This window comes from Haemorhous mexicanus, chromosome 3, assembly GCF_027477595.1.
Source record: "Haemorhous mexicanus isolate bHaeMex1 chromosome 3, bHaeMex1.pri, whole genome shotgun sequence".
In the NCBI taxonomy this organism is placed as follows: domain Eukaryota; kingdom Metazoa; phylum Chordata; class Aves; order Passeriformes; family Fringillidae; genus Haemorhous; species Haemorhous mexicanus.
Window position 1 is genome coordinate 2,552,136 of NC_082343.1, and position 27,993 is coordinate 2,580,128.

The 27,993-nt window shown below is 44.3% G+C and overlaps 2 protein-coding genes across 3 annotated transcripts in view; one reads left to right on the forward strand and one right to left on the reverse strand.

Annotated features, from left to right (window-relative positions):
- Positions 1-24: 24 nt before the first annotated feature.
- Positions 25-25,676, forward strand: PUS10 (pseudouridine synthase 10). 2 transcript variants are annotated; one of them, XM_059840520.1, is made up of 18 exons: positions 25-170; positions 1,661-1,797; positions 2,756-3,016; positions 4,314-4,400; positions 8,373-8,407; positions 8,851-8,962; positions 10,526-10,587; positions 13,076-13,121; positions 15,279-15,343; positions 15,767-15,852; positions 17,966-18,091; positions 18,897-18,953; positions 19,853-19,929; positions 20,008-20,063; positions 20,188-20,305; positions 21,400-21,542; positions 22,647-22,746; positions 22,993-25,676. In XM_059840520.1, the coding sequence occupies exons 2-18, from the start codon at positions 1,672-1,674 to the stop codon at positions 23,029-23,031; spliced, it is 1,596 nt and encodes a 531-aa protein (XP_059696503.1). In that variant the 5' UTR covers positions 25-170; positions 1,661-1,671; the 3' UTR covers positions 23,032-25,676. The 2 variants fall into 2 exon arrangements, with proteins under 2 accessions (XP_059696503.1, XP_059696502.1); XM_059840519.1 differs by lacking the exon at positions 25-170 and adding an exon at positions 286-931.
- Positions 25,517-27,993, reverse strand: part of REL (REL proto-oncogene, NF-kB subunit) — a 28,623-nt gene continuing 26,146 nt past the window's right edge. Inside the window, exon 10 of the mRNA XM_059840518.1 lies at positions 25,517-27,981. Within this exon, the coding sequence (XP_059696501.1) occupies positions 27,302-27,981 (680 nt within the window). The 3' untranslated portion in view covers positions 25,517-27,301. The remainder of the gene's footprint in view (positions 27,982-27,993) is intronic.

Consider the following 27,993-nt stretch of genomic DNA (forward strand, 5'->3'; position numbering starts at 1 on the left):
TTCGGGCTCGGTGTCGCTTGGCCCCGCCCGCCGGCAGGCACCACGCCGGAGCACCGAGATATTCCACCAGCTGCCCTGCAGGCGCGGCGCCCCGCCGCGCCGGCCGAGCGATGCGCTCTGCCGCTCTGCTGAGCGGGTCTGTGCCGGCTTCGGAGGCCGCCGAGCGAGGGGTGAGCGGGACGGGCATGGGAATGGGAACGGGAATGGGAATGGGAGCAGGAATAGGAATGGGAATGGAGCGGGAATGGGAGCGGGAATGAAGCTGGAACGGAGCCGGAATGGGCTCCTGTGCCCCCGTCCCCTCACAGATGAGGGGCTCTGAGCTCCGCCCTGAGGCGCTGGGCCGGAGCGGGGCCGCGATTCCTCCCCTCACGCTGCCGCCAAGTGTCGGGAGTATTGTCACATTTACCCTCGTGTGTCACGCACTGACAGTATAAGTATATATAATTCACCTCGCATGGAGGTGAATTGAGGTCGCAATTACCTAAAAGCATGTTTGTGTGTGTTTGTTCTTTCCCTTTAAAAGCAGCTTTGAAGTTTCCCAGGCAGCCCTTGGTTTTTACAGCTTACCCTGAAGCATCCAAAGCCAGGACTAAAGAAATTCATTGCATTAATCACTTTTCTGTGCTGCGGAGGCTCTCCGTGGTTGCAGGATTGCTGTGCAGGGGACTCCTGAGCAGGATGGGGTATTGCAGGTGTAACAGTGGCTGGCATGGAGAACATGGATAAATCCCATCCCTTGGGACACAAGAACTAGGAGAGTATCAAGTGTTGCTTACAGGAGCTAAGGCCAAAGCAAAATCAGGTGGTTCATTGGAGCTGTGGAATTCCTTGCTGAATTTATTCCCACAATGGACTCATTAAACCTTTGGTCTGTACAATTATGGTCATCCTTATGTGCCTCCTGAAATTTCCTTGATGTCCAGTAAGGGTGAGCACCTCACTGGGATTCTCTCTTCTTCCAAAAAAATGCTGTATTCACAACATTTTGGCCAAAAAAAAAAAAAAAAAATTTTATATATATATATATATATATATATATATATATATATATATATATATATATATATATATATATATATATATATATATCAGTCTTTCCTAAAGTTCTGGGCAGAGAGAATGACAGGAAACCAAATTAGCCGTTATATTAAAAAAAGAAAAAAATTCTCACAAAAACATGAGAAGGGAAATAAATCTTTGTTTTATAAATCTTATTTATCTTATAAATCTTTTTTATTCTCTCCCTGTGATTTCGACACACTGATTCTTTAGTCACTGCAATTTGAGGAGGAATTCCCATTTTGAATTTCCCTTAATACGTCTTAGCTCCACCCTCCTTCATTCAGTAAAGATTAGCGTGTCATGTGCTTTATCCAAGATAAAACTGGGCAAAAGCTCAGCATTTCCTTGTCAGAACTCAAGTTCAGGTTTTCTAGGAAAAGCCTAAGAAATACAGAAGCTTTTCCTGCTGCCAGTGATCTTTTTGGGTTGGTCTTCCACTTCTCTTGTGCCTGTGATTTAAAACCAACGAGCATCCCAGGTTTTCTCCAGAGGCCATCAAAAATTCTAGTTACTCCAAACATGGTGCAGTCAAGTCTCAGCTGAGTACTTTGTTTGTTCTAAGCTTTTCTTTTTACCTCTCTGTGCTGAATTTTAGACTTGCCCAGCATGTCTCCACTGGCAGGGAAGGACAGAGCAGTTGTTCAGCTCTTACTCGACGCCGGCACGTGCCCACGATGTGTTCTGAGGTTCTGCTCTGTGGGGTCACAGCTGCTCTACAGACATCCACTCCAGGTTTGTCCTTTGCTGAAAGGAAAAGGAGTCATGTCAAACTCTGCCTGTGCCTTTAATGGGAAGGAAATTTATGTGAAATTGCAGATTTGGTCGGGGGATGCAACTGAAGAATTGCAGGGCAAAGGTTGAGGATAAATCAGGGAAATCCTTCTTAGCTTGCTCTAACCCCCTGTCTCTATGCTTTGTGTCTGCTGGTGTCTGTCTTGATTTACCTTTGCTCAAGTTTAGACTCTCCACAATTCATTTTTAGCATCTTTCTTCCCCAGCTTTTTTCCATTTTTTATCAATTATTTGAGGAGTGTTTGTTTATTGTGCTGGTTTTTTATCCTTCTGCATCTCTACCTTTTCTACCCTATCTCTGCTTTCCCTCTGAGTTGCAACAACACAGTAACTGCTGTCTTCCTACTGAAACCTTTAATGAATCCTTCTTCCTGAACTATGTCTTGTCTCTCATCCTTCCAGGAATCAGAGATGTGCAGGTAACTGTTCATTTTTGAAGGCTTCTCTCCTGATACAGAGCTCTTCCTCTGTGTGTTTAATTTCACCCCTACCTGTGTCTGCTCTCTTTTCTTTTTATTGTAGTGGCCAACTCTTTTCCTGTTGAGTTGAAGGAATTAAATTCTAACATAATCTAAATGACAAGAAAAGTACTAACTGTCTCTTTTTTATGGAATAGTCTTGGGGCAAAAATAAAAATTTTTCTGCAAGCCAGGTCTGGAAAACGTTTTCATTCTTGAATGATAAACAAGTCTATTCAGCAATATTTTCTCTGGAAATTTCTATTCTGAGAGAAATGCAGCTTGGAGCTGTTGAATTGGGTCTTAAAGATGTCTTTGGGCATAAATTCCCTGTTGTGGATGACATACCCTGAGCCTCAACTGGAGCAGTAGTGCCCTGTGGAATGGTGTTTGTTAAAGAGGAGCAAACAGCCAGGGTGTGTTTCCTCTGTTTGTGTCAGGATCTGCTGAAGGATCTGCAGGAATTTCTGAAGAACAGCCAGGAAAAGGAAGGCACAGAGTGTTTGGATGTGGCTGACCCCCCTTGTAAGAGACTCAGGCTTGAGCACAAGGAGGAAGGTGCTGATGAGCTGAACCACAACGGGGCCATCCCACAGCTCCCCTCAGCTGGGAATACTGCCCTGCAGAGCTCTGCTGGGAGGGTTTGCAACGTGTGTTTGGGAATTCTCCAGGAGTTCTGTGAGGCTGACTTTGTTAAAAAGGTACATTTTTCACCTCTTGGGGGTACTTGTTTGGAGTTTGTGTTTGCTGGGGCCCACAGGATAGAGCTGGTGACTGAAAGCACTGAGCAGTTGTTTTGTTGTTTCTTCAAAAGAATTTTTTTTTTTGAAAGAAAGAGACCACACAACAAACCAAAACATTTGTCTTTTTTGAAGATTTGAAATGTAGATGGCAGAATCCTGCTCCACCCTGCTCCTGGGCAGTGTTTGCACACCCAGCAGTGCAGCTGGGAAGTTGCATCTGTGGTAGCACCAAATTTTGCCCAGGCTTTGTCACAGTGGCACTTTTATTTTAAAATAGCAGTGCAGGTGCAATGGAATGACTGCAGGGAGCACACTTTCCTTAGCAAAGGACTAACAGCTATGTGCTTACATGGATTTAGGAGATGACCTGAGGTTCAGCTGCTCTCAGGGAAAACCTCAGTGGAACTCTGAGGAACTCTTCACTTCTTGTGTGACAGGAAAATGAGGAGTCATCAAGTGCTGCTCTCTGAACCACATCTTTCTGATAACAGCATGAACCTGTCTTTATGAAGTACCACAGGGCAAGAAAATGTTTTGGTGATGCAGCAGGTTGTGGATAATAGAGAAAATGTGAGTTAGGAGAGAATGTGGGCACAGAGCCTTGCAAATGCCAGCTCTGAGCAACTGTACTGCTCATGTGAGCAATATCAGCTAGATATTTCTAGCTGAAATATCATCTAGAAAACTCACACTGACATCTGAGATATTTAACAGAGTTTTGATTGAAAAGGATTTGATTTAATAGCAGGAATCTATCAAAAATGGGACTAGACAGAAAGCATAATACATAGTTTCTGTTGCTGCAGAACATAATTGTTTCTTTTTTGTTTCCATGGGCAGAATATGTATCTTTTTACAGAATCCACTGCTGAGATTTGTTTCAGAGCTGCTCTCTTCAGTAGCAGTGAAAAATCTGACGGCACTGGCTAAAGCACCACAAAACCTACTTATTTGATACAGAAATTTCCTTCTCTGAGATGCTGATTTCACCTAAAATTTCAATATACAATTGGTCCTGGCCTTAAAAGAGTGAGTTTGGTTGTTTCATAGCACCAAGGATACTGGTGATTAGTCACTTTTTTTAACAGGACAGAAAAGCTTATATTTCAATCAAGTTGTTAGTGATTACTCTTTATTGTATGTTGGGCATCTCTCTGAATGTGTGATAACATGAATTCACAGTGATTATTCTAGAACAAAAATGATCAGCTCAGTCCCATTGCTGTGGTTTCATATTGAGCTCCTTCTCTTACAGGTGTGCCAAAAAGTTAATTCTGCTGACTACCAGTTCACCAGTTTTGTATTTTCTGTGTCACTACCCCCACAGCTATCTGTCAGGGAGGTAAGTAACTTAAATAATAACTTAAATAACTAAGTACATATGTGGAGTGTATGAGCTGGAGGTGGTTTGATTTTTAATTGTTATTATTAAAAGAAAAACCCAAATCCCATGCTGGCAGTGAAGGCTGCTCTCCTCTTCCTTCTGAGTGAGCATTATTGTAATTAATAAAGGGCCTGAGTCACTTCAGTTTTCAGTAGCCCAGGAGTAACTTTCCATCTGAACACCTAAAGGGATTTGTGAAAGCCTCAGTGAGTTGTTCCCTTGGGTGCAGATGCCAGCCCTGCTTTGTGGATCTTCTCAGAGCCAAGCTGCCCAGCTGGTTCCTTTCCAGGGATAAAGGATAACTGGTAGTGCAAAATGCAAATGAAGGAATTTGGGGAGGAGCTCTTGAAGTGTTCAGCATTTTAAATGATGGGAAAATACACTCAGTTGTGAGGTATTTTGAATCTTCCTCTGCTTTCTGATATAAAATGATGCAAAAGTACTGTTCTAAAAGTGATGCAAAAATGGTGTTTTAAAAGGCAGCACGTAAATCTGTGCAGGAGATGCCTGCAGTGGCTGAGGTGTGGTGGAAGCTGCAGTGAACAAGGCAGAAAGAAGAGCAGATTCCAAGGTGTTGGATTTCTGTGTAGAGCTGTGGTGAGGTCTCTTCTGCTCCTACACCGTTTGGTAAATAATCTGCTGCACATGTGGTGCTGATTTGTGCTGTTAGCTGTGGCATCCTGGGCAAGTGCCACTGTCACAGCTAACAAATATTCCACTCCTAAATCCTCTGCAACTTAGGATTCTCTACTTCCCATCCTCAATTGGACATGGTTGGTGTGTTTGTTTTGTCCTTTCTGGCTGGCTGAACCGCCCTGATTCCCACTTTGGGTTTTGATGCCTGCAAAAGATGAGGTCTGTCAAAAGCACTTTGAGGCTAGGTGAGTATTGGGATGCCTGTGATGCTGTGGCAAACCTCAAACTTAGGTCAGGCTTTACCGAGTTTGAGTCCAGCTTTAAGCCCGGTGTGAGCTGAGGTGATGCAGCACCTGATGTTCGCAGGAGGCCTCGGTAGAGGGTGGTGTTGCATTGCAGTTCAGCTCAGGGATGTCCTCACTGCCTGCTGTCCCTTCTACTCCATCCCTCCAGTCTGGTCAATTGCTAAAGCAGCTGCTTGCTCCAGCTGCAGGGGTGAAAAGGGATGATGGTGGAGGAAGAACTTTAAAAATCATGGAGCTTTATTGACCTCCTTTTAAAGTTTATCACTTAAAAAGAAAAAAAAGGTGAGAACTTGTTTTACGGCCACAGAAAAGCAGCAACACAGTATGTAAAAATGTCTGAAAATACCAAAATCAGATATCAGAATATCTTGACATGCTTTGTGCTGAAAAGAGGCAATTTGTTAAATTCTGCTTTTAATTCTTTGACCTGCTGTGTACAAGAACATGTGGAATTCTGTCATCAAAGAGCACCCAAAGGCAGCCTCTCTCCCACTGCCCCCTGGTGAGACACACAGATTTTCTCCATCATCTTTTTTAACAAAAAAAAAAAAAAAAACCCAACAAAACACAAACCAGAAACTGCCTCTCAGTGTTACCTTCATCCCATTTAATTATGACACTTGTCATCCTGCCAAGTCTAAAATGTACGAGGGGAGCTGGAGAAGAGCAGGACATAAAATCTGCATTTGCATAGTATTTGTATCTGTGATGCAAGGAAGCAATTGCCTCCTTCCACAAGCAGGAGATTTGATTGAAATAAATCATAAATACAGGAGTCCCAGGTTTCTGTCAGACAGCTCTATTAGGATGTGAGGTGAGTGGTGCCCTTCAGAAGGGTGGCTGCTGGCTCTGCCTGTGCTCTCAGCCCTGATCCATCATCCTGGTGCTTGCTGCAAGGACATTGATGCAAATAACATCTGTACTCATTGCTCCCTGCAGGGCTGCCTGTGCCTCACCCTGGAATTCCCCATCTCCAAGCTCTGTGCCAATGCACTGAAGCAGTGCTGGGGCTGGGACTGCACCTGGTATTTCAACTGTTGCCACTGTGCTCCCTCAGACAGCCCCAGAATCACATCCTGCACTCCTAATCAATACAGTGCCTGGGCTGCTGTGTGCCAGAGATGTGTTTGCTGCTGAGCATTGCCCTGCAGGCTTCAGCTCTGTAATGAGCATTTTTCATTTTCAAACCACTTCACAAACATGAAGTAATTAGGAAGTAGAGGGATCTGATCCCCTGCTCCATGTTCAGCTGGGAGAGAGTGCAGGGGTTTGGCTGGATTGGTGATTGAATGTGATTTGAAATTTGGGATCTTTTGGCTTCTGTGCTTGCTTGTACCCTCATCTATTGTTTCTCCTTAATTGAAGGGGAAAAGTAATTTCTTTCTCTTTCAACTTGGAAGTCAAGAGAGAGAGGAGATGAAATTTGACCTTTGGTCTCATTTTAGCATGAAGTTTTGTCTATTTTGTAGTTTTATCCCAAAAAAACAGGGAGGAGGAGTGGGATGAGCCTCCCCCTGAGTCCCAAACATCCCAAACCTGCAAGTGCTGTAAATCAAGGAGAGGTTTCTTTGTAAATTGGCATTTGTCAAATGCAGCTTCCTAGGCCCAGTTCTGTGGTTGTCACATCCTGTAGTTCAGAGGTACGTTCAAGGAATTTCAATTGAAGCTATTTTTATTTATGATTTTATCTGGGTTATTATGCAAACAGGATTACAGTAGGCTTCAAGTGAAGCAGCCTTACTCATCCTGTCTTCAAATGCAGGCTAATGAATCACAGTGGATTTGAGCAAACAGCATTTCATCACTACAACTGCATTTGTTTTGTTCAGCAGTGTGAGGGTTTGTGTATCATGGATCTAACAAAGTTCGTGTCCTCTCTCCACCAGCCCTCTTCCCTCTTAATTCCCAGCATTGTTTTTAGGGTTATTCCCTCATTCTTTTAGGTGTACCAAATGAAGGATAATAAACTTATTTTGTTGATTGAGTTCCTTATCAGCATGGAAAAGGGATCTGTGTTGTGGATCCTTCTGATATCCATGTGATCCTGAAGTTTGAGAGCTGTTTTCAAAACTCTTCCTCAGAATTATTTCCTTGACAATGCACAGTGATTCTTTCAGCAGAGTTTGGGGGAGGTTATTCTTTAAGTACATGAAAAATAAAACGTGGGGAAGGGGTTTAAAAGCCTGCTGCCTACAGATTGAAAAATCTTTCATTGTGGTGGATTCAAATCCAACAATTTGATTTTTGAAGTTTGTCTCCAGTGAGGAGGGTGACACAGGCTGAATTATTCAAGTGCTTTCCTGCCAGTCCTAGTGTATTTTTTGAGTAGAGGAGAACTGAAACTGTTGTTCTTCATTGTAGGAAGTTCTGAGGGGAGTTTTTCTCTTTTTACTAATTGCTAGTGAAATCAAGCATTTGTACTGAAAGTTCCCTCTGATTTCTAGAATTATTCCTTCTGTTCCTCTCCTTTTCCATATTTAGCCAATTCACCTAAACTGTGTTGGGTGCAATTCTGTGATTACCAAGTAAGACCGAATATATTTTTAATTCCATTTTTTTATAATGGATGATAGCTGAATTTGGGGTTTTATTAATTTATGTCAATCACCTTTCATATCCCATTCATTTAGACACTTTTTTTTTTTTTTATTTCTGCATGGAAGATAACTGATGACTCAGAGGCTTTTTGTAGTTACAGTATTAATAGCAAGTTTCAAAGTGTTCAATGATGCCTCTTTTTTTTTTTTTAACCCAGATAAGATTTGATGTGAAGAACAAAGTGATGTCTTAGAAATAAAAACTCACAGCAATTCCATCTTTCCTCTTCTGAAGCAAAAGCTAAATTCTTGATACTTTTTTTTTGTTGGGAATTTTAAAAACACTTCTCCCTTTGCAAAGAGTCTCTCAGATTGTTGAGAGTTCTGAGCCTTAATTTCACTTGCTTTTATTTTTTCCTCTCTTTTCCCTGGGCATGGCTGGTGACCTGCAGCGTGCTGCTTGGCTGGGGGTGAAGCAGCAGATGAGGTGAGCCATTGCTTTTGCTGTCTGTCTGTCTGACAAGAGCTCTTCATACAGACACCATTTCTGTACATTAATGGTGGTTTATAGTCCCATGTACCTGATGCTTACAAAGAATAAGGTGGCAGCTGGGGTTTATGTGTTTTGTTTTTTCTTGTTTACCTGTTTTGAACTCACTTGGGGTTTTTTATCTCTTTGCTCTCTAAGTTCCCAAGCAAGGGGTTTGAAATGCATCTCTCCCTTCCTCAGCTTTCCTCTGGGCAGCCTCTGGAAAGACTCTTACAACTTTTGATCTCCCAGCAAGTTCTGGCATCAGTTTCCTCAGTGCTCAGAAAAAAAAAAATCCATTTTACTTGGCAGTAGCTACTTAGGTTCCTCTTGAAATATTGTATGTCATGTATCTATTTTTGACAGACCCCTGTGCAAGTTATTATTTCTTTGTGATTCAGAAATCTGGGCCTTCCCTTGGCAAAGGATGACATTGTTCAGCTGAAGGAAGCTTACAAGTGGATTATTCATCCCCAGCTGTCAGAAGAGTTGGGTGTTCCTGCTGATGGAAAGGTCTTGTATAAATAACAGAACACTTTTGTCTCTGTTTCTTTACTCTTTTTTTCATATGGGTTTGTGTGTGTATATTTATACACTCATGCACGTGATGGGGAAATAAAAATGTATCCTTTTTTCCTTGTTAAGAGAGAAACAAGATAAGTGCCTCCTAAATTCACTGTAGGGAAGAGCAGGGGGGAAGGTCTTTCAACCAGAGCTCTCCAAGTGGGAGTCCTGAGGGGCCCAGGGTTCATTTTTGTACACAGAGATCATTGCATCTTCTGAAACCACCACAGGCTTGTGCTAAATCTCTTGTGTGCCACCCTCCTTTTGTTAATGAGGCTTTTCCAGTTGTCTCCTGTTCCAGGATCCCTGTTTTGCAGAGGCTGAGGAATGCTCCCACATTCCTTCCCTGCCCTGCTGTCACTGCCAGCACTTGTTCAGGTTCTGTGGATAAAATAAATGTCTGAAATGTACTGAAAGAGCAAAGACTGGTCCTTGTTCACTCTAATGAACACTAGAAATGGGCTTGTTGGGACCTGCAATATCCAAAGTAGGCAGTAGAAATGTTTTTTTCAAACTGTTTTCAACTTGCAGATTCTGATTAATATCCTTTAAATCTTCCTGAAAGGCACTGGCTGAACATGGCAAATTCAGCAGCACCTTGAATTGTCTTGAATGTAAATGTTCTGCAGCTGTGGCTGGCTGTAGGCTCTACTTGTCACCAGCCTTAGCACTGACCCCAGGACTAGATTCACTTAGTCTTCATGTTGATTTGTCAGCTTCCATAATAATTACAGGCTGTGTTTTCCCAGGAGTGCTAATTGAAAGCATCCCTTTTGTCTTGGTGAAGAGAAAACCCACTCAGTTACTCTGAAGGTGATCCAGGAAGAACCAAACTTCTCACACACCGAGTTAGCAAAAGCTCCCCACCACTTAGGCAGGAGCCACTCCAGCCATCCCTGTACCACAAAAGTTGTTTTTCTGGTGCCCTTTATCTACAAGGCCCTTGAATATTAGCCAATCTTTTCAATAGCCCTCCTGAGGTGTTCTGCTATCTGAGTAACAGAAGTAATGAGTGTTGTTTGCCCAAGGCCAGAGAGGGAATTGGGGGAAGAACTGAGATTGCACTGGAGTTCCTGGGCTAGCTGTCAATCCACCAGGACTTTTGCCTTTCTGTGCCCCAAGGCCATGCAGGCACTGCAAAGGAGCCCCTGACAAAATCTCACAGTGGTGACTACTGCAGGGTTTTTATCTTTATTGCCCTCCTGGGAGGGCTCTGGGGTTTGTAATAGGCTTTGAGCCTTGGCTGCCCCTGCTCAGCCCTGCACAGGATGGGACCAGGGCAGGTCACTCGTGGCTCTGAAGTGCTCTCACGTCATCCTTGGTGACTTCAGAAAGGCAAATGCTGCTCTGGCTCACCTTCTGATGTCTTTTAACATCAAGGAATGGGTTATGCTCTCTTTTGTCTCTGCTGTTTTCCTACAACTGCAGTATGGGTGCTTGAGAATATCCTCCCTGTTGTTTAAAAAACTCTTACCTCCTCCTTGTTCTTTTTCTTTTTTTTTTTTAATTTAGAGTTTGTTTGAAGTTAGCGTGGTCTTTGCTCACCCAGAAACAGACGAGGAGTGCCATTTCCTGTAAGTTTTTCTACATGTAACAAAAGATCTTTATCTAAATGTTTTGCAACATTGTTGGTTTGGATTTGTTACAGAGGACAATATGCAGTGTTTATATAAACTAGAATGTGGCCTGCATCTAGATTTCCTCATAGCCACGTGAAGTTGCAGAGCTTGAAGTTAAACCATCTCTGGTTAATTCTGCTAATAAAAAAAAAAAAACATCTGGAATTCTGATTTCAACTGGAAGGAGAGCATTCAGATAAATTCTTAAATTTCAGCCCTCCTCAAAGTCATTCCCTGTATAACTTTTTAAAATTTGAACAATGTAATTTCAGGTTGGGGGGATCTTTTTAGGTCATACCTAAGTTTTCCTGCTCCTGTAGGACACATGGACAGGAGGAAAGGCTTTGAAGTGAGGTAATCCAGTGTAGCTGGTTGATGAAAACACAGAAATTCCCTGGCCACTGCACTCAGCCCCTGGCCTGGCCCAGTAGGGCACCTGCTGTACACAAAGAAGCAAAACAGTTCTGTGAATTTAGCTGCCATTTAATCTGATTTCTCAAAATCTAGCTGTAGTATATTCTGGAAAATTAGGGTCACTCTTCCTGTTTGTTGATGCTTCCTGGAAAACCTAAAGTTTCACTCAGTGAATTTGCACCTACTGCAAGTGAAATCTTAGCATGGAAGGAGGCTCAGCAGAGACAGCTCTGTTGAAATGTGAATTCATTTCTTGGGACTGCAGATTTCTCTTGCAGCCTTCATTTATTTCCTGATTTCTCTTCTGGCAATTTGTGATCTTTGAGTGCTCAATCCACCACCTTCTTGGTTTTCCACAGCTGCATCTTTTGTTTGTCTTGAGGTGGGGATGAGGGAATGGAAGTTTGGGAAGGAACCAGTATTAGGAAAATTTATTAGCAGTGTTTGCTGAACATCTTTCCTTTCCAGCTTCTTCAAGACCAGGCAAAATGGGGAGAAAATTGTGGGGCCAAACCACTGTTGTAAATAATGGTTGCTGCAATCCTGCAAAGAACTGAAGTGTTTCTGCATCCTGCACCCTTTTGTTCTAATTTATTTATTTTTACTTCCTTCCTCTCAAACCTCTTCACTGGTATTTTCTGCTCATCCTTCCATCCTTTTTTTCTGGCATTTCAGGAATTTTGCTCTTGAACATGTTATGGTGCCAGTGTTAGTGCTCCAAGCAGAGCAGCTGTAGAGGTAAAAGCTGTAAAGAAGTTCCATTCCACTTTCCAATTACTCAGGTTTATTCCACATGACCTGACAATATCCCTTTATTTGCCTCCTCTTTGTAGCACACTTAAACAGCAATTAAGGCTTGAGACACTTTCTGAAGGAGCAGCACATCACCTAGTTTAATTACACAGTAGTTCCTGAGGTGCCAAGGCATTCTGCCTGTGTGAGTGGCTGGCTCTGGGCACATTCTGAGGCAGTGCTTGGTTTTCATGTAAATATGGTGAATTTGGGAATTACCACAGTAGCAGTGACAGTCAAGGTTTCTGTGGAGGCAAAGCAGGACTTTGTCTCGACCTGGAGAACTCCAGGTGTGCTTTTGGACTGGATTTCCAAGCATGGCACCTGCAGTTTCTCACCTGTTCTTACACAGTTCTGTGGAGGTGGGTGAGCTAAAGGAGCCATGGTGTGAGCTGGAAGGTTGAACTGGCACTTGTCAGTTCTTATTTAAGGGTAACGTGATAGTGAAATTTTGGAAGAGGGAGTTTGCATTGCTTTGGGTCACAGTCTGTATAGAAACAGCAAAACCTGCTTCCTTGGAGTCTGAGGGAGTTACAGAGGTGTTGAAAAGCACCAGCAAGACATGATAACTTGGGTTGGAGGCCAGAAGTATCTCTGCCTGCATACACAGAAATCCAGAAATCACCTCTGCCTGCATACACAGAAATGCACTAATAGGAACAGCAGCTTCCTCTACACTGCTCAGAAAAAGTGTTTGTTTCACTGACTGGGCTTTCACTTTCGTGAAACAGCCAATAGTTTCCTTTCAAACAGGCAAAGCACAGCTCGTGGTGAGCACCTGGGGTTACTTTTTCAGTGGGAAATTGAATTTTCCTCTCCAGAAGGAGCAGTTTGAATCTCAGGTGTCTGGTGGGTGTTGTCTGAGAGCAGCGAGTACAGATTCCAAGGTGCCAGTGGATCTTGCCTAGAACTTAAAATATTAATCATGACCTTTATTGAGATGGATTGGAAAGGACTGAAAGCTACACTTGTGTGCTTTTCCATCCCATCTCCAATCTGAGATGCAGTGTTGGTCAGAGCAGAAGAGCAGAGCTTTGTCCATGATTTCCCTGGATCAAGCGATGCACATCCTGCACCATTCATGGTTTAGGATAAAGGGAATTTGAAAATCTGCTCTGAGCTAAGCTGTGGAAGTGAGACACTGGATGCATGTGTACAAAAACCATTTACAAGCTGTGCTTGTGAGTCTGTTTCTTTCTCTGTAAGAGGAGCAGCTAATTTTCATTTCTGTGTTTAGAGCCACAGCCTGCCCAGACTGTTTCAAACCAGCGAAGAACAAACAGGTAAGATCTCATCATTGTATTTCTGCTCTGGCATTCAGAATTTCACAGCAGTAGCCTACAGCTTACCTGGGTATTCAGTCAGTGCTCAGTGTCTGCTTTTCCTCCATCAAAAAGCTCTCTCCTTTTCAATTGTGTGAAAATAAAGTTGTCTCCTTTATTCACTTCACAATTCTCAGCTTAGGAAAACCAAGAGCTTTTGTTTAGGTCATTCACTTTCCAGGCTGTCCAAAGGCCATCATTTTAGGAAGGTTCTCTGTAAATACCTCCCTTAAGATCTAGGAATTTGATTGTCATGCATTAAAAGTGGCATAAAAGATGATCCTCGAGCTCTCTGTGGGTGAAGCAGTTCAGATAAGTCACGTTGTGAAGATGAGACTCAGCAGCCAAAAGGGAGATGATCACACTGCAGTTTTCATGTGCTCTGATCTCAGTGAAAGCCAGGATACATGCAGGATGGTTTTATCCTGCCTGCCTCTGGAGGAGGGGGGAAAGAAAAGGGGCCTTGCCACTTGCTGCAGACCCTGAGCATGCTCACAGCCACTGATGGAAAAGGGGACACACGAGGATAAAAAACCAGTCAGAGGGAAGCTGATACAAGTGGGGCAGTTGGTGTGATCAGAGGGAGAAAAGTAACTCCTGTCAGAGGCCATTGCAAGGCCTTTGATTCTTTCTGGTGAAGAGTCTGCCAACGTTTGGCAGAGGCAGAGTCTGGCCCAGGAATTCTGCTGACTCTACTCCACCTGACCAATAAGCAGCACTCTTTTTTAGAGAGTTGTATTGTTATAACTCACTGCTTGCTGCATTGCTGCCCTTTAAAAGGGGGGAAATCCCACATAAGGAGCTAAAGCAGCAGGGCCTGGCTGTTAAATCCACACAGGCAACAAAATGTAGGGGAATCTAAAGAAAAATACCAGCTCTGAAGAGCTGTCAGAGGTTTGTCCTCACAAAGAAGCTGGGCTTCAAGGGCTGTGTTAATCAGAGAAGTGGTGTAAAACTGGCTTCTGAGGGAAAATGTCTGTGCTGTCTGTGTAGATAGTTATTTAAACCTGCTGCTGCTTTCAGGGCTTTCCTGCTCATCTGCTCTATGAGGAAGGGAAGTGCTGTTATCTCTGATTTATGCTTGGAAGGAGAAAGAGCAGCTTTCCTGAAGACACCCAGGAACTCTTCAGAGCCAGACTTGAATTGTCCCAAACAGTGACCATGGGGATTTTTGTTTGTTTGTTTGTTTGTTTTCCTAAATCCCCAATCCAGTTTGCAAAAAGACACCATTAACTTGGAAATTCAGCAGAGAGCCCTCAGGGCAGTCCCAGGGCTGGAGCACATGCCTGGGAGGGAAGGCTGAGGAGCCTGGACTTCTTCCAGGTTCTTGGTGAAGGCTTTGGGGAGGATCCATTGAATCTCCTCTGGTGCCAAAAGAGATTGCTGAGAGCAGGGAGCCAGGCTGGTCTCACAGAGCGTGGTGGAGGGAGGAGACACAGCTGGAATAGGTTGGAATGAGAAGGTCAGAGGAGACACAAGAAAAAACATGTCACCTTGAGGAACCTCAGAGTGGAGCAGGCTCCATCCCAGGTGGATTTCAAGACCCGACCATGCTTGGTTAGAAGGTTCATTTAGAGACCTGTGCCCAGCCTTCCTGAGCAGGATTTCACCTCAGCTGTTACAACACTTGTTCCTCCTGTCCAAGGAATGTAAATTCCTGCTGGAGTAGCCCCAGCAGCAGCTGGGTGTGCACAGAGCTTGGCAGTCTGCTCCTGCTCCACTGGCATTGCTGCTTTGCTGCAGCTTGGGAGTGGGGAGCTGCAGGAGGGACTGCCCAGCCCCACTGCTCAGAGCCCCCAGTTCTGAAAATCAATCCATTTTTGAACTTCAGACACAGATTCCTACTCCACAGGCTTGTCTTCAGCAGAGCTACCTGCCTGCTGTCACATCAAAGCTGGGCTTGGGTTTATTTAACTCCTGCAAAAGAAGCAGGTTTAGGTTTCTGTTCATGGATTTAGGATTCTGGTTTTAAACTGTTTTGGAAATTTGGACCTGGGCTCCCAAGTGAGCAGTGACAGAACTGCACGGTGTAAGTTTCAGTGCTTTTTTTTCTTCCTGGGGCATAGCCTTTCCTTGCTTTTCTTAGTTCTTGACTCATTTTTTTATTTCACTGTGCAGTCTGTTTTCACCAGAATGGCAGTTATAAAAGCCCTGGAGAGGATAAAAGAAGAGGATTTTCTCAAGTAAGTAAATACTGAAACTATTTCTTAGTATTGTGCTTTTATATAGAATTAGGGAGGGGAGAAAATATCCAGTGGGTATGTAGTGGTAGGGTGGCTTTAAAAGAACTTTTGATTGTTTAAATTCTGTTGGTTTACTGCTTAAAACATGTTTTCTTTCTGGCAATAGAAAATCACTCCTGATCTTTTAATTAAAAGGATGATTTTGAACTTTAGAGTCTGTAAGGTAAGCTTCCCTTTACAAGAAATATTCCCATATTTCCAAAATGTTAGGAGTTGAGTTTTAAGAAAACACCAAGTGCTGTTAATATGGTAAAAAATCACACACAGTGGGAAGCCAAAAATAGGCACTTTTTACTGCTCTGGTGGTGCTCCATCATGTTCTGGCAGTGATAATGTTTTACTCTCTTTTTGCTTTTAATACAGGCATTTTCCATGTCCCCCAAGTTCACCAAAGAACCTCTGTGATGCTCTGGAAATTCAGTGCAATAATGGTGCAGTTTTTGTGGCTGGTAAAGTGATCAATTTCTTTGCTGCTGTGTTGTCTTGAGGAGAGCTTTGTAACACTGCCCCGAGACCCAGAGGATCCTTGCTGTTTGTTAATTCCTGTCATGAAGTGTAAGGAGCAAAGGAACAAACCCAGCTCTGTCCAAGAGTGCTTTGAAAGGGGAAGAAATGATATTTGGCCTTGCTGAAGATCTTATTTTGTCAAAAGTTAGAAATTACAGATCCCCTCAGAATAACAGTTTGAGAAAGGCACCTCCACACCAGCAAGCTCCCAGCAGTGCTGTTCACTTCCTTGGGTTTTGATTTGGATTCAGGGGTTTTCACCATCTGGATTTCTCTGCTTATTATCCCACCCAAAACTGCAAATCTTAATGGGATTTATAAAGGTTTGGGTGAGACAGGTAGTGCAGCAACAACTCAGGTAGGGCAACATCCCTGAGTTGAGATGATTGAACTTTTTTATGCTCTGCCTGCCAGAGCATCTGCCATTCTCCAGTCCTTTGTATGAACAACTTATTTAAATACATATAAACTGATTTTTGCTGAAAAGAACCCAACCTTTGATTTAAATCCAACATATTGTGATGATAAAAATCCTGAATATAAAGAATGGAAATGAAAAAGTGTGGAAGGGAATGGCAGGGCAGGTGATGTTCTACATGTAACCATTCCTTATTTTTGATTCCTGATTAGACAGCTAGATGTACACTTTTGTGAATCCAAGGTATCCAGTTCCCTTTAGGCTTTTCCTAACACACTGCTTTATTTTAAGTTGCTTTATTGGGTAGGTTTTTTTAGAATTCAGCAGTGGGAAGAACAAAACAGAGGGTTTGCTTTCTGCCTGACATTTAATACTGGGCTTGTCATTTGTAGTTTATATTTTGCTCCAACAAAAAAACCACAATCCAGGCAGGTGTTTAATTTTTGAAGAACTAAATCCAGAATAGAATTTGTTGAGTACAGTGCAGATATTTTGCATTTAATAAATGAGATGGGATCTTAATTTGTAAGCACAACATTGTCCTCTTGACCTTACCTTTAGTGTTTACACCCCAACCTTCTTTAAGGATTATGGGGTTGTCAAACCAAGAAACACCTTCTGTTTTTTTAAACCTACTCTTGTTCAGATCAAAAGTTAAAATTATTAGAATGGGGAGCTGAGAGGGAAAAAAAAAAAAAGCAAACCTAATTCTAACCTAATTCTCCTTTTTCTGTTTTATGGAAAGAGAATTTAGCAGTGTGAGCTGCTGTATCTGAATGATGAGTCATCCTACTTTCATTATTTGCCCCAGTGAAACTGTGTTACTCAGTTTCCCCATTTGTTTGTGTGGCTTTTTCTGCTGCTCGAACTGCAAAAAGGAAACATTGGGGTTTCCTATCATATTTTCCTATCTCAAACAAACCCCTGAGATGTCAGAGGCCCAGAGCAATGCAAGAGCTACTCTGAGTTCCTTTGCTTTTCTATTTGCAGGGTTTCAGGTTGAAAGCAGTTTAAGCAGGGGGTTGTTCTTGGCCTTTATGAATTATTTCCTTGCTTTGGGAATATTTTCAGTTCTTACCAAAGCTGTCCATAAAAAAGCTCATATTGATCATCCATGTCAGGCTTGTTCTTTTGTTATAGCCTGCCATGGAGGTGCCACCAACACATCACTGGGACCATCCAAAGATGCCAGTCTCTTTACATGGCACCTTCTCAAGACTCCTGCCTTTCCTCCTAATTTATTGTGGGGACTTTTCACTCCTTGCATGGTGTTCCTTGTAGTGAGCCAAAGCATTTAAAAAAAAAAAAACATTTTGGCTTTCTTTTCTTAAGCCTTCAGGCAATGGCAGAACTGCCTTGGAACCTGGGTTATTTCACACAGGAGGGTGGTACCTGGGGGCAGGACTGCAGCCACAGGCTCTCCAGGTCCACCCTCAGTGTCCATCCTGGCTACTGCCCCTTCCCTGGACACAGCCCCGTGTGACCCACGCTGCTGGTGTAATCTCCTGCCATAAAACAAGCTGGAGCTGTCAGTTTATTTGCACAAAGCTCCCATGGAGGTGAAATGTGCTGGGCAAGAGTGCAGCTTTCACTCATGGCTGTGGAGTGGTTAGAAGTGCCATGGTTGTCTTTTACAGGAAGATACAACAAATATTCCAGGAATTTGCCTCAGACTCCCTGGATTATTGACGGGGAGAGGAAGCTGGAATCTTCAGTGGAAGAATTAATTTCAGAGCATCTGATGGCAGAATTCAAGGCAGACAGTAAGTCTTCAGGAGATCTCCTACCATACATGTTTTTCATCACTACTAGGAGATTTTTTTTTGGTAGCTATCCACTTAATATGGGAGTATGATGGAAAAAAAATTGTGTTTCTTTATCCCTCTTGTTTCCTTCCAAGTTAAAGCTTGTAAATTTTATTTAGCTGTGATCTGGGAGTAATTAGATCCTTTTATCCTGCTCAAGTAGCTCCTCAGTGGATCTGATAATGCAGATATGTTGGTTTCATGTGGTAGTGTTTTTGCTTAACCCAACTTCTTAACAGTTGGTAATTCATAGAATGACTTGTACCAAAAAGGTTTTTGCCACAGGCATTTCATGGGCTCTGCCTGGCTTTTGACCCCCTCATGTTTCTGACCTCAATTAATTTATTTTCCTCAGTGCATAAAGCTAAATGCTCATCCAGGGATTGTCCAGGTGAAATAATCACTGCCCATCATTTGTCATCTAACAGATGTGGAATTAGAGACATAGAAAGCACGAGGAAAAACTGCATTAAATAGTAGTTTGGAAAAAGCCCTGCTAGTTCCTCCTCTTCTCCTCCCAGTGGACAAATTAGTCTGGTTGTAGCAGTCTCATCCAGGCCAAGGAATTGGGAGAGCTCTTCAAGAACTTGGGAATAAATAGGAATTCCCACAGTTTGTGCAGTGCAGGCTCCAGTTTATAAAGTAGATTTGAAGTAGGTTTTGCAAACAAGTTTAGAAAGAAAATATTTCACCTTTTAAAAGCTGTAGAGAGAATTACAAATGTAAAATAAAAGCTCACCTGCCCTGTTCAAATCTCTTACAGGCTTTAATTTCAGTTCCTCTGGAAGAGAAGATGTGGATGTAAGGACACTAGGCAATGGTAAGGCTTGGGAAACCCCTGGTGAAACCCAGAGATGAAATGGGTGTGTGGAGCTCCTGCTGAATGCCAAGTGTGTGACCAGGCATGCTTTGGAATTTTATATCAGAAGCATTTTAGTGAAATTTAGATATTTATTCCCAGAGTCCAACAGCTTCATCAAACCAGCTGGAAACAGGAGCCCTTTTTCAGTGGCCTTGGCTGCATGGGCAGGCATAGTTAGTTAAAAGTATTTTATTTTATTCACTCCCTGCTCTTAAGGCAGTTATGTCAGACTGATTTCCTCTCTTGTTTTCTGCTGGATCCTTCTAATTCCTTCGCTGTGACTGCCTGAGGGAATTGTTTTCTTTTTGAACTTGAGTCCTTTCTAAAGGTCAGCTGCTTTCCAACACACTGGAGCTGCTGTAGCCAAGGGAGGAGGGAAAGAAAAAGTAAAAATGAACAGTTCTGTGTTTCAGTAGCTGTCTGATCTGGAGTGTGATTCTTGGCATGGCTTGTGCTGGGGATTGTCCTGGCCCTGAGCACAGAGTTACAACTCTGGCAACAGATGTTGAGCTGAGGGAGTGGGATTTAACATTGCCGTGCACCTGGGCATTGCTGTAGGTGACAGAAAATAAGCTAATTAGCTTTTTTTCTTATTTTATTTTTTAATTAGCACAGACTTGTACAAGATGTCTTCTGGGAAGTCATAATTTGCACTTATTGCTGATACTGGGGTTTAGTAGCCAAAAAACAGTCCCTCGTTTCTTCCCTTGCATCTGATGCTCCATCCCTCAGCCTGCCAGTCCTCTCCCTGTTTGTGTAGCAGCAGACAGTCTTCACACCTTGCAGCCTTGCAGTGTAAATGCAGCATTAATTTAGAACAAGATGTTTTTGTGTTTGATTTGTGTGCCCGTTGCCAGGAAGGCCCTTTGCGATGGAGCTGGTGAATCCCCGCAGGATCCATTTCACCGCCGAGGAGATGAAGAGGCTGCAGCAGGTAAATCACGTGTGGAGCACGTGCTGCCTCTCCAACCCAGCAGCTCTGCTAACTGATTGCTTTCTTTAAATATCACAGGCAATTAATGACTCTTCAGACAAAATACAGGTCCGAGATTTGCAGCTTGTCACCAGGTCAGTGTTTATCGTCGCCGGCGAGGGATTTCAAAGCGGCACTCGGGGAGCTGGGAAGTGTTCTTGCTCACAGCCTTGTATAATTATGCTTCTGCTAAGTGAGTAATTAATTTCTTTTGTTTAGAGAGGCAATTGGTCGTATGAAGGAAGGTGAGGAGGAGAAGACAAAGACCTACAGTGCCTTGATATGGACAGACAGAGCAATACAGAGAGAGGACATCGCCTTTCTCGATGATATCAAGGTAGCAGGAGCTCTTGGTGCTCATTTCAATAGTACCTGTCCTGGTGCCCTAGGGAAGGGTTAAATACAGGCCACCCATGGGCCTGTCCCTTGCTCTGTGCTTGGTTTTTGTTCTGGTTTTGTTTTCCATAATCAGGGTTTCTCTTGCTATAGGGACTTGCATACCACCCTTCCTTCCTTCACCAGTCACTCCAGCAGGCCAGGGGGGTTGGCTGTCAGCAGAGATCACAAATCCTTGTGTAATGTTCACCTTCCAGGAGACCAAATCCTGGGAGAGGAGGAAATCTCCACCCCTTTGTTACCTTAGGTAGTGTCCTGTGGAAGTGAAAGGAGCAGAAAAGCTCTTTTGTTGTGCTCTAAAGCCGTTCTCCCACAGCTGCAGCCCTTTGGAGGTGGAAATGTCTATGTCAGAGTGCAAAGAGGCCTCAGGAAGGCTCAGCATGTGCAGGAAGGAGAACTTTCTCCAGATGTTGGCCTGATGGAGAAGTGGGTTCAGTTTTTGGTGTGTTGCACCATTTCCTATGACTTGCCCATGAGTTCATTCTCAAAGCCATTACAGCTCAGGCAGACAACTGTTGGGAAGTTCTTCCTTTAGCTTCCCTTACTCCTGAGAAGTTGCCTTTCACACTGCTGCCTCTCCTTGGGGAAAGGGAGCTGGGAATGAACTTTTGAAAAGACTGATCTAATCTCATTAAGGTTTTCCCCCCTCACTTTTATTTCCAGGGGGTTGGCTGTAGTTTAGGCAAAGCATTTTGTGGGTGGGATTTATTTTTTTTTTTCTGATTGCCCCGAGGCTCTGAGTGAGCTGCTAAATCCTGGAGTCATTCCAGCAAAGGGCTGTGGAGATTTCAAGGTTATTCCTCTGTATTTGTGATTCCATTAGTTTGTGTTCATGTGAGGCCTCCTTTGGCCTCTGAGAGGGCTGTCCTTTTTCCTTTGATAAACTTGGAAAAAACCAGTCTTGCCTTGAGATTACTCCACTGCCGGAGCACAAGATAAAAGAGACGGGACCGGCTAACACCACACGCGGTCCCTACAATCCACGCAGCCTCGGCACGTCTCCTCCCTGATGTTTTTGGTCCCTCCTTGCACCAGGAGCTGAGGCTGGAGCAGAAGACCCCGCTGCGGGTGCTGCACCGGCGGCCGCTGGCCGTGCGCTGCCGGCTCATCCACAGCATGCGGTGCGAGTTCATCGACCGGCACCACTTCCGCCTGCGCCTCCGCACGCAGGCCGGAACGTATCCTGGGCTCCTGGGGGTCTGACCGGGAGCAGGATGGGCAGGGTGCATGGAGACCAGAGAGCTCTGAAGCCAGGCCATGGAACTTGGGGGTTATGCAGAGGGTCTGGGTGCAGGGACCTGCTGGGAGCTGCCAGCTCAGAGCAGGCCTGAGAGAAGGAAAGAGAGTGGGAAAGAGGGTGAGAGAGTAAAACAGAGGATAAGAGAGCGAGGTTCCCGTTCCAATACAATAAATCTTTCGTGTTGAATATTCTAATTCTCACTAACCAATCTAGTACAAGATACAAATCCTACAGCATTTACATACAGCCTATAAGAATCATTACATCACCATGCTGTGTCACATTTTAAACCCTAAAAACTCCTCTTTGGGCCCTTCTGCCAAGCTAGTGGGTCTGCTCTGACCCTTGGAGCTGTCTGCAAGCAGAGGGTGTTGTTCCATCCAAAGGGGATGACCTTCAGCTGGCTATACCATTGTTTTCCAGTTGTTCAGTAACTGAGGGATCTCAAAGCTTGCTTTCATTTCAATCTCACTTATAGTTCCATATTCTCAAAATCTTTTGCCAGGCAATCACATTTATAAGGCTTTCCTGTTTCATCTTCCCCAACATAAGGGGAAGTTCCCTGCTCGGGTGGCTGTGGTGTTTTGAAACCCCTGCTCTCCTGCAGTGGTGTCACTGCACAGTATTTGCTTTTAGGTCACAACTGTGCATTATTAAGTTTTCATTAAGTATGTGACAGATATAGAATTGTGCTGGTTAAAATACACTTCAGCTTTTTCTAATTTAACTGAAAAATTTTGCCTCCAAAAATGACCTTTTCCACAATATTTCATGCACTTCAGTGCAGACTGGAGATCACAGCTGCTTACAAGTTAAGAGTCTTGTACTAAAGTCACTACTCAGTTTGGAATGAAATAAAATAAAGCTCTGACTATGGACTGGCACCAGAGTCAGAAGCCAGGAATTAGGTGCTCTCCTAAAGAAAGGTATGGGCTCAACAGGATATTAACTTAGAAATTACTTAGGAGTAGAAAAAGCACTTTTTCCTCCCTTTTGATTTCTTTGGTGTGGAGTCCACCTCTCCTTAGCCAGTGTTCTCCAGCTACATCAAAGAGTTTGTGCATGGAGACTTTGGGAGAACAAAGCCCAACATTGGGTCCCTTCTGAACAGAACTGCTGACATTCTGGAGCTGGATGTAGAGGTAAGTTGGTTGCTGTTTGTCTTTCCTGGAAATTACTAAGGGAGTTGCCCTGGTGAGATGCTTTCCATGGAATTGCTCTAAGTGGATCAACATTCCTTACCACAGGATGCATTTCCTACTGCTACTCCCCGTTGTAAATGCAGCCCAACAGAGAGTGGTGCTGCCAGGTAGTGGCAGAAGGGGTTGTGATTCTCTTGGGAGCTGTAAAATACCAACTGCTGCCTTTTTCCCCCTCTGCTTTTCTAGTCTGTTGATGTTGACTGGCCTCCAACCCTGGCTGATTAACTTCTGGAGCTGGGATGAGGAAGCAGCAGCTCCCTGGCAGCAGCTGGTGACCAGACACTGTGCAGGATCTGTTACAGCCTGGTGCCAAGGGTGTCCCTGGAGCACTGGGATCAGGTTGATCTCCCAAAGGATACCTTGGGCACCACTTTACACACTCAGGACCAGGTAGTGTTGGTTCAGTCTCTAGCCTTACTTTTATTTCTTCTGTACATAAAAGGATTTCGGGGAGCCAGTGTCTATAACCCTCCATCAAGCCAGGTTTTATTTTAAACTCTTTTTCTGTTGGATACTACAGCTTTCCTTGTGTGGATGCAGGTAACACTGAGTTACCTGAAACCCACTCCCAACTTTTTCTGAGCAGTTGATGCAGGAAATCCCAAAAGCCAGGGAGACTGCAGCCAGCAGGACAGTGCCTGCAGCAAGTTTCCCTGAGACTCTGCTCTTTTTATCTCTACAGTGGCCATAGAGATAAGCAGATTTGTCTCTCAGAGTGCTTCTTAAAGGAAAAAAAAAAAAAAAAAGAAGTTTTCAGAGGAAAACTTTGCACTTAAAACCAAGTTTTTCTCATTTAAAAACATTGGGGATGCTTCCTAGAAACAAGAGTTGAGGCCTCCTCAGCCCTTTTGAGGAGTAGGAATTCCCCAGTGAGTCACAATATACAGAAAGACTGGGAACTCCTGGCAGTGGTGGGTGATGGGAATCTAAAGGAAAACAGGAACACCAAGAATGTCAATGTGCAGGCAGAAACAGGAGGTACCACAGGGTGCTGGTATAAAGAGAGAGAGAGAGAGATACAAAGCTGTGATTTAGCAGCACAATACATTTTTTCTTGTACCTCACCTTGGATGGATGTCTGGAAGAGCAGAACACAGCCTAGGAACTGGAATAGGGAAGATCTGAGGTTTTCTTTGGTTATTTTAAATGTTTCCTACTAAGCACCACCAAAGTCTTTAGGAAGTCATTTTTTATACCAGTATCAGGTTAATCCATTAGGGAGGTGCTTCCCTGAGGTACAGAACAGTTAAACTATCAACCAGAAATTAAGGTTTGGAATTTCAGAGCTCTTTGTTAACATTTTGGGGTAAAGAGGGTAACATCTGCCAAGCCAAGCCACTGTCTGGGGACAGGGAGGATGACTGGGATGTCTTCCCTTGAATTCAGTGATGCTGGGAACAGCTCCATGAGAGCTTGAGCTGGAGGCTCTAAAAGTGTTAATAAATACATTTTTAAGGAGCTCCTTTAAGGCTCTGCCTGTGCTGGGCTGTCAGAACGTGTGTCTGTAACATAAGTAATTCAGAAGCTCCTGTTTTTCTAACACAAACATTTGATTCAGACAGAAATACTATTTTTGGTTTTCATATTAAAGCTCTTATGAGCAACACATTCCATGAGTAGTTCTCAGATAATAATCTGCAGCCAGGAAGGAAATGTCATTAATGATGGAAAACTAAAGAAACTGAATTCAGAAAACAAAAGGGAATTCCATATCTGTGTGATTTCTTAAAACTCACAGTGAGACAAAATACAATTTATAAATTCCATCATCTACAAGGGAAAGAAAAAATGTAAACAAGACTGTGCTCTCTGGACACAGCAGGCATGGGAAGAGCTGCTCCAAGGGGAAATGGAGCCAGAAGGGGAGAGGGAAAGGGCTGCCAAGGACACACAAGGCTCTTCCCTGTGCAGCTGCTGCACGTGGGGATCCCAGGCAGAATCCAGGATGAACAAGGCCATAAGGATGACCCTCAGGGTGCTGGGTCTGAGCTCTTCTCTGGGCAAGGCAGAGAGCTCTTCCCAAAACTCCCAGGCCGTTTATTTTTATGGTAAATCTGGAGTATCCAAATGGGGAGGGTGGAAGCTGATTTGCAAACACCCCTGAGCTCTTGAGGCAGCTCCTGGGCACCACTCACGGGCAGAAATGAAACTGAGAAATGTAATAATGTAATCTGGGGGTCTGAACTTTGTTTCCACTCCAGTTCTGCAACCATCACATACTGAATATTGCAGCAATAATATTCATGTTGTACTTGGGCCCTCAGCTGATTTTTAGGAGTATTTTTGTGAGTGCTCAAACTGGGTGTTTGGTGAGAGCCAGATTTCATCTTGTATTTCCCCAGCTGGACACCTCTAATGCCTCCCCCCTGCATTTTGGTTTTGCATCAGCTCAGCTGGGCCTGGAGGGAGCTGAACTGGCAGCACAGCTCAGCCAAAAGCATCTGTGCCCTTTGTCCCCTCTGCCTACAAACCCAACAGCTCTGCCAAAAAACCTCCTGAGGCAGATCAGCCCTCACATGCCTGAGGTTTTATAGTGGTCACCAGCAACAGGGAGCAGAAAATACCCCAAAAAAACCCAGGATAAGCAACCAAGCACCTACCTTGTCCCTTTTTCCTGCCTTCCCGTGGTGAGGGACGTCAGGAAGCCGAGGAGGCTGCAGAAGCTGAGCACTTGGTATAACCAGTTTTTTTTAATTACCAAACCAACTCGTTTACAAAGGAAAACAGAACTTTGAAAATATTTAATTATACAGTAAAAACAAATTGTACTACAAAGAGCTTTCTATGAAGTGAGCAAAATGTTTACATTTAATATACTTAAAACTGAGAACTTCAAAAAAAAAAGAACTGAATAAACAACACAATTCAAACTTTCTGTGTATTTCTTTGGTCTTTCTATTGCTTAGGAGTGTGGAGGAGAGGTGCAGAAGTGAGGAAAAACTGCTTTAAAACAGTTTTCAGTTTGTTGTGCACCTGGAGTCAGGGGAAGCAGTTTCCAAAGTTCACCTGACTGATGGAATTCCAGCAGCAGCACCGGAGTGCTCCCAATGCAATGGATTCCTGCAGGGAAGGCATCCCTGCTTCCCTGAAAGCCACAGAGGGGTTCTGGAGCACCTTTCCTTGTGTACAACTCTACACCTCAAGTGGCTTGTTTGATTTGGGGGGCGGGTTGGGGACACGTTGTTGCTTTCTTTTTCTTGTTGTGCTCATAGTGCAATTTTACATCACCAAAAGGTGACAACGGGGACCTTACCTGCCCTAAAGAGCAGCTGTGTCCCTTAAGAAATACTCAGACATTTCTCTGTGTTGCCTCTTAAAAAAATAACAGTATAATAAAGTTGCCAAGGCCAGAGTGTCTTACCCAGCCAGGTACCTCCAGCTGGAGGTGTCAGGAACAGCTCCTGCTCAGGCTAAGAGCGAAGACTGGGAATCAAGTGGGTGGGAAGAAGTTCTGGTTCCTGATACAGAGGACAGAGGAGTGGTTTTAATTAGTACAGACTGAAATGGCTTTAAAAGTTGTTAATAGAGGTGAGGCTGCACCAAGGCAGCCTCTGGCTTTGCCCTCCTGGGAGGGGGTGGTGCTGGGGAGGCAGGATCTGAGCCTTCTTTGAAGCAGTCACTTGCATAGCAGGAAACTGCCAGGATACCTGAGGAAAGAGTAAGTAACTTTGGCTCCAGAGATTCCTGCCTTTCCAAATCTCACTCACATGGCAGCTACACACACACACACACACACAAGCTGCAGAGCAGTATCAGCTTCTTTCCTAAAGCTACAGGGGCATGGCTTGTAAAATGGTGCAGACAAGTCCTCACTTTCTGTTCCTGGTCTTGTGCAGTGATTTCCTTTACAACAGAGCTGGACTATTTAAAAACTCAAACCTTCCGGTCTTTTTAAATATATCTAACAATGACATAGTCATTAAACAAAATTTACGAGTAAATTTGCCTTCAAAGCAAACAGAACGTGGTGACAGTGTGGAAAATCAATACATGTTCTCATTTTAGGAGAAGAATATTTATAGAAAGGGGGTTAAAAACCCAAACCTTTCAAGTAAGTTGAGCAGAACTCAGGTGTCATTCATTAGACGAGACTGAAGTAGAGTGCTCACGTGCAGGGTTTTTTTCCTAATTTCTGTCCTATCAAAATTTAAATTTGATTTCTATAGCAAAAATGGCTATTTCAAAACAACTTCAACCCCGTGAAGTACTTGAAATTTTAACCCTTCTGAAGATGCCAGCTTTTACAGTCCCCAAAGGTAAGGAAGCTTTAAGTGTTCACAGTTCCCACTTCCAACAGCGCAAAATTACATCTACAAGATACTTTAAGGTACAGAAACCCCAAACCCTACTCCCACCTCCCTCTTTACGGGCACCACTGTGGGCTGCAATAAATAACCTTTAAGTTATATCCTGAAACTTGCACAGCAACATTCTGAAAGAGAAAGCAGGGACTCCAGAAGGGTAAATTCCTCCTCTCCACGCAGGCAGCGCCGGCTCACGGGTGATAGCTCTGTAAAATGTTATCGAAGGGGAAGGACTGGTAGAGCTCATCGGTGTGGACACCGTCGGTGTCGTAGAACTGGCCGTCCGCCAGGCCGCCCTGCTGGCCGCTGCTCAGTCTGGGCTCGCTCAGCACCTCCGTGTCCATGAAGCCGTAGGCGGGCTCGGTCAGGCCGGGCTGCGCTACCGGGAAAGCGGCGGCGCCGCCGCCCGCCCCGGCCGGGGGCAGCTGCAGCTGCTGCCGCTGGCTGCCCGCGCCCAGCACGGCGCTGAACTTCTCCAGGCTGATGCTGCCGCAGCTCATCTCGTCCGTGTCCATGCCCATGCCCAGCACGCCGGAGGGGCCGCCGCCGGGGAGGTTCTGCAGCTCGGGGCCCGGCAGCACCACGGCTCCCAGCCCGTTCGTGCTGCCGAAGGTCCGGAAGAAGCTCGAATCCTTCTCGTCGGGCCAGGCCAGGGCGCCGTCGTGGAAGGGCGGGAGGGAGGCGCTGCCCTGGGGCTCGGTGGAGAAGCTGTTGTGCTGGTGGGAGCCGAGCATCCAGAACGGGGAGGACAGCACGTCCTGCTTGCCCGGCCCCGCCACCGGCTGCGAGCAGCTGGGGTACAGCTGGCTCGTGTTGGACAGGGCTCCTAACCCCGGGGGCATCATCAGCGTGGAGGGAAACATGTTCGGTTCTACGGAGAGAA

Coding starts and splice junctions, on each gene's coding strand:
- PUS10 (XM_059840519.1), top strand. Junction 1,798..2,755: donor TCTACAGACATCCACTCCAG/GTTTGTCCTTTG, acceptor TGTTTGTGTCAG/GATCTGCTGAAGGATCTGCA. Junction 3,017..4,313: donor AGGCTGACTTTGTTAAAAAG/GTACATTTTTCA, acceptor CTTCTCTTACAG/GTGTGCCAAAAAGTTAATTC.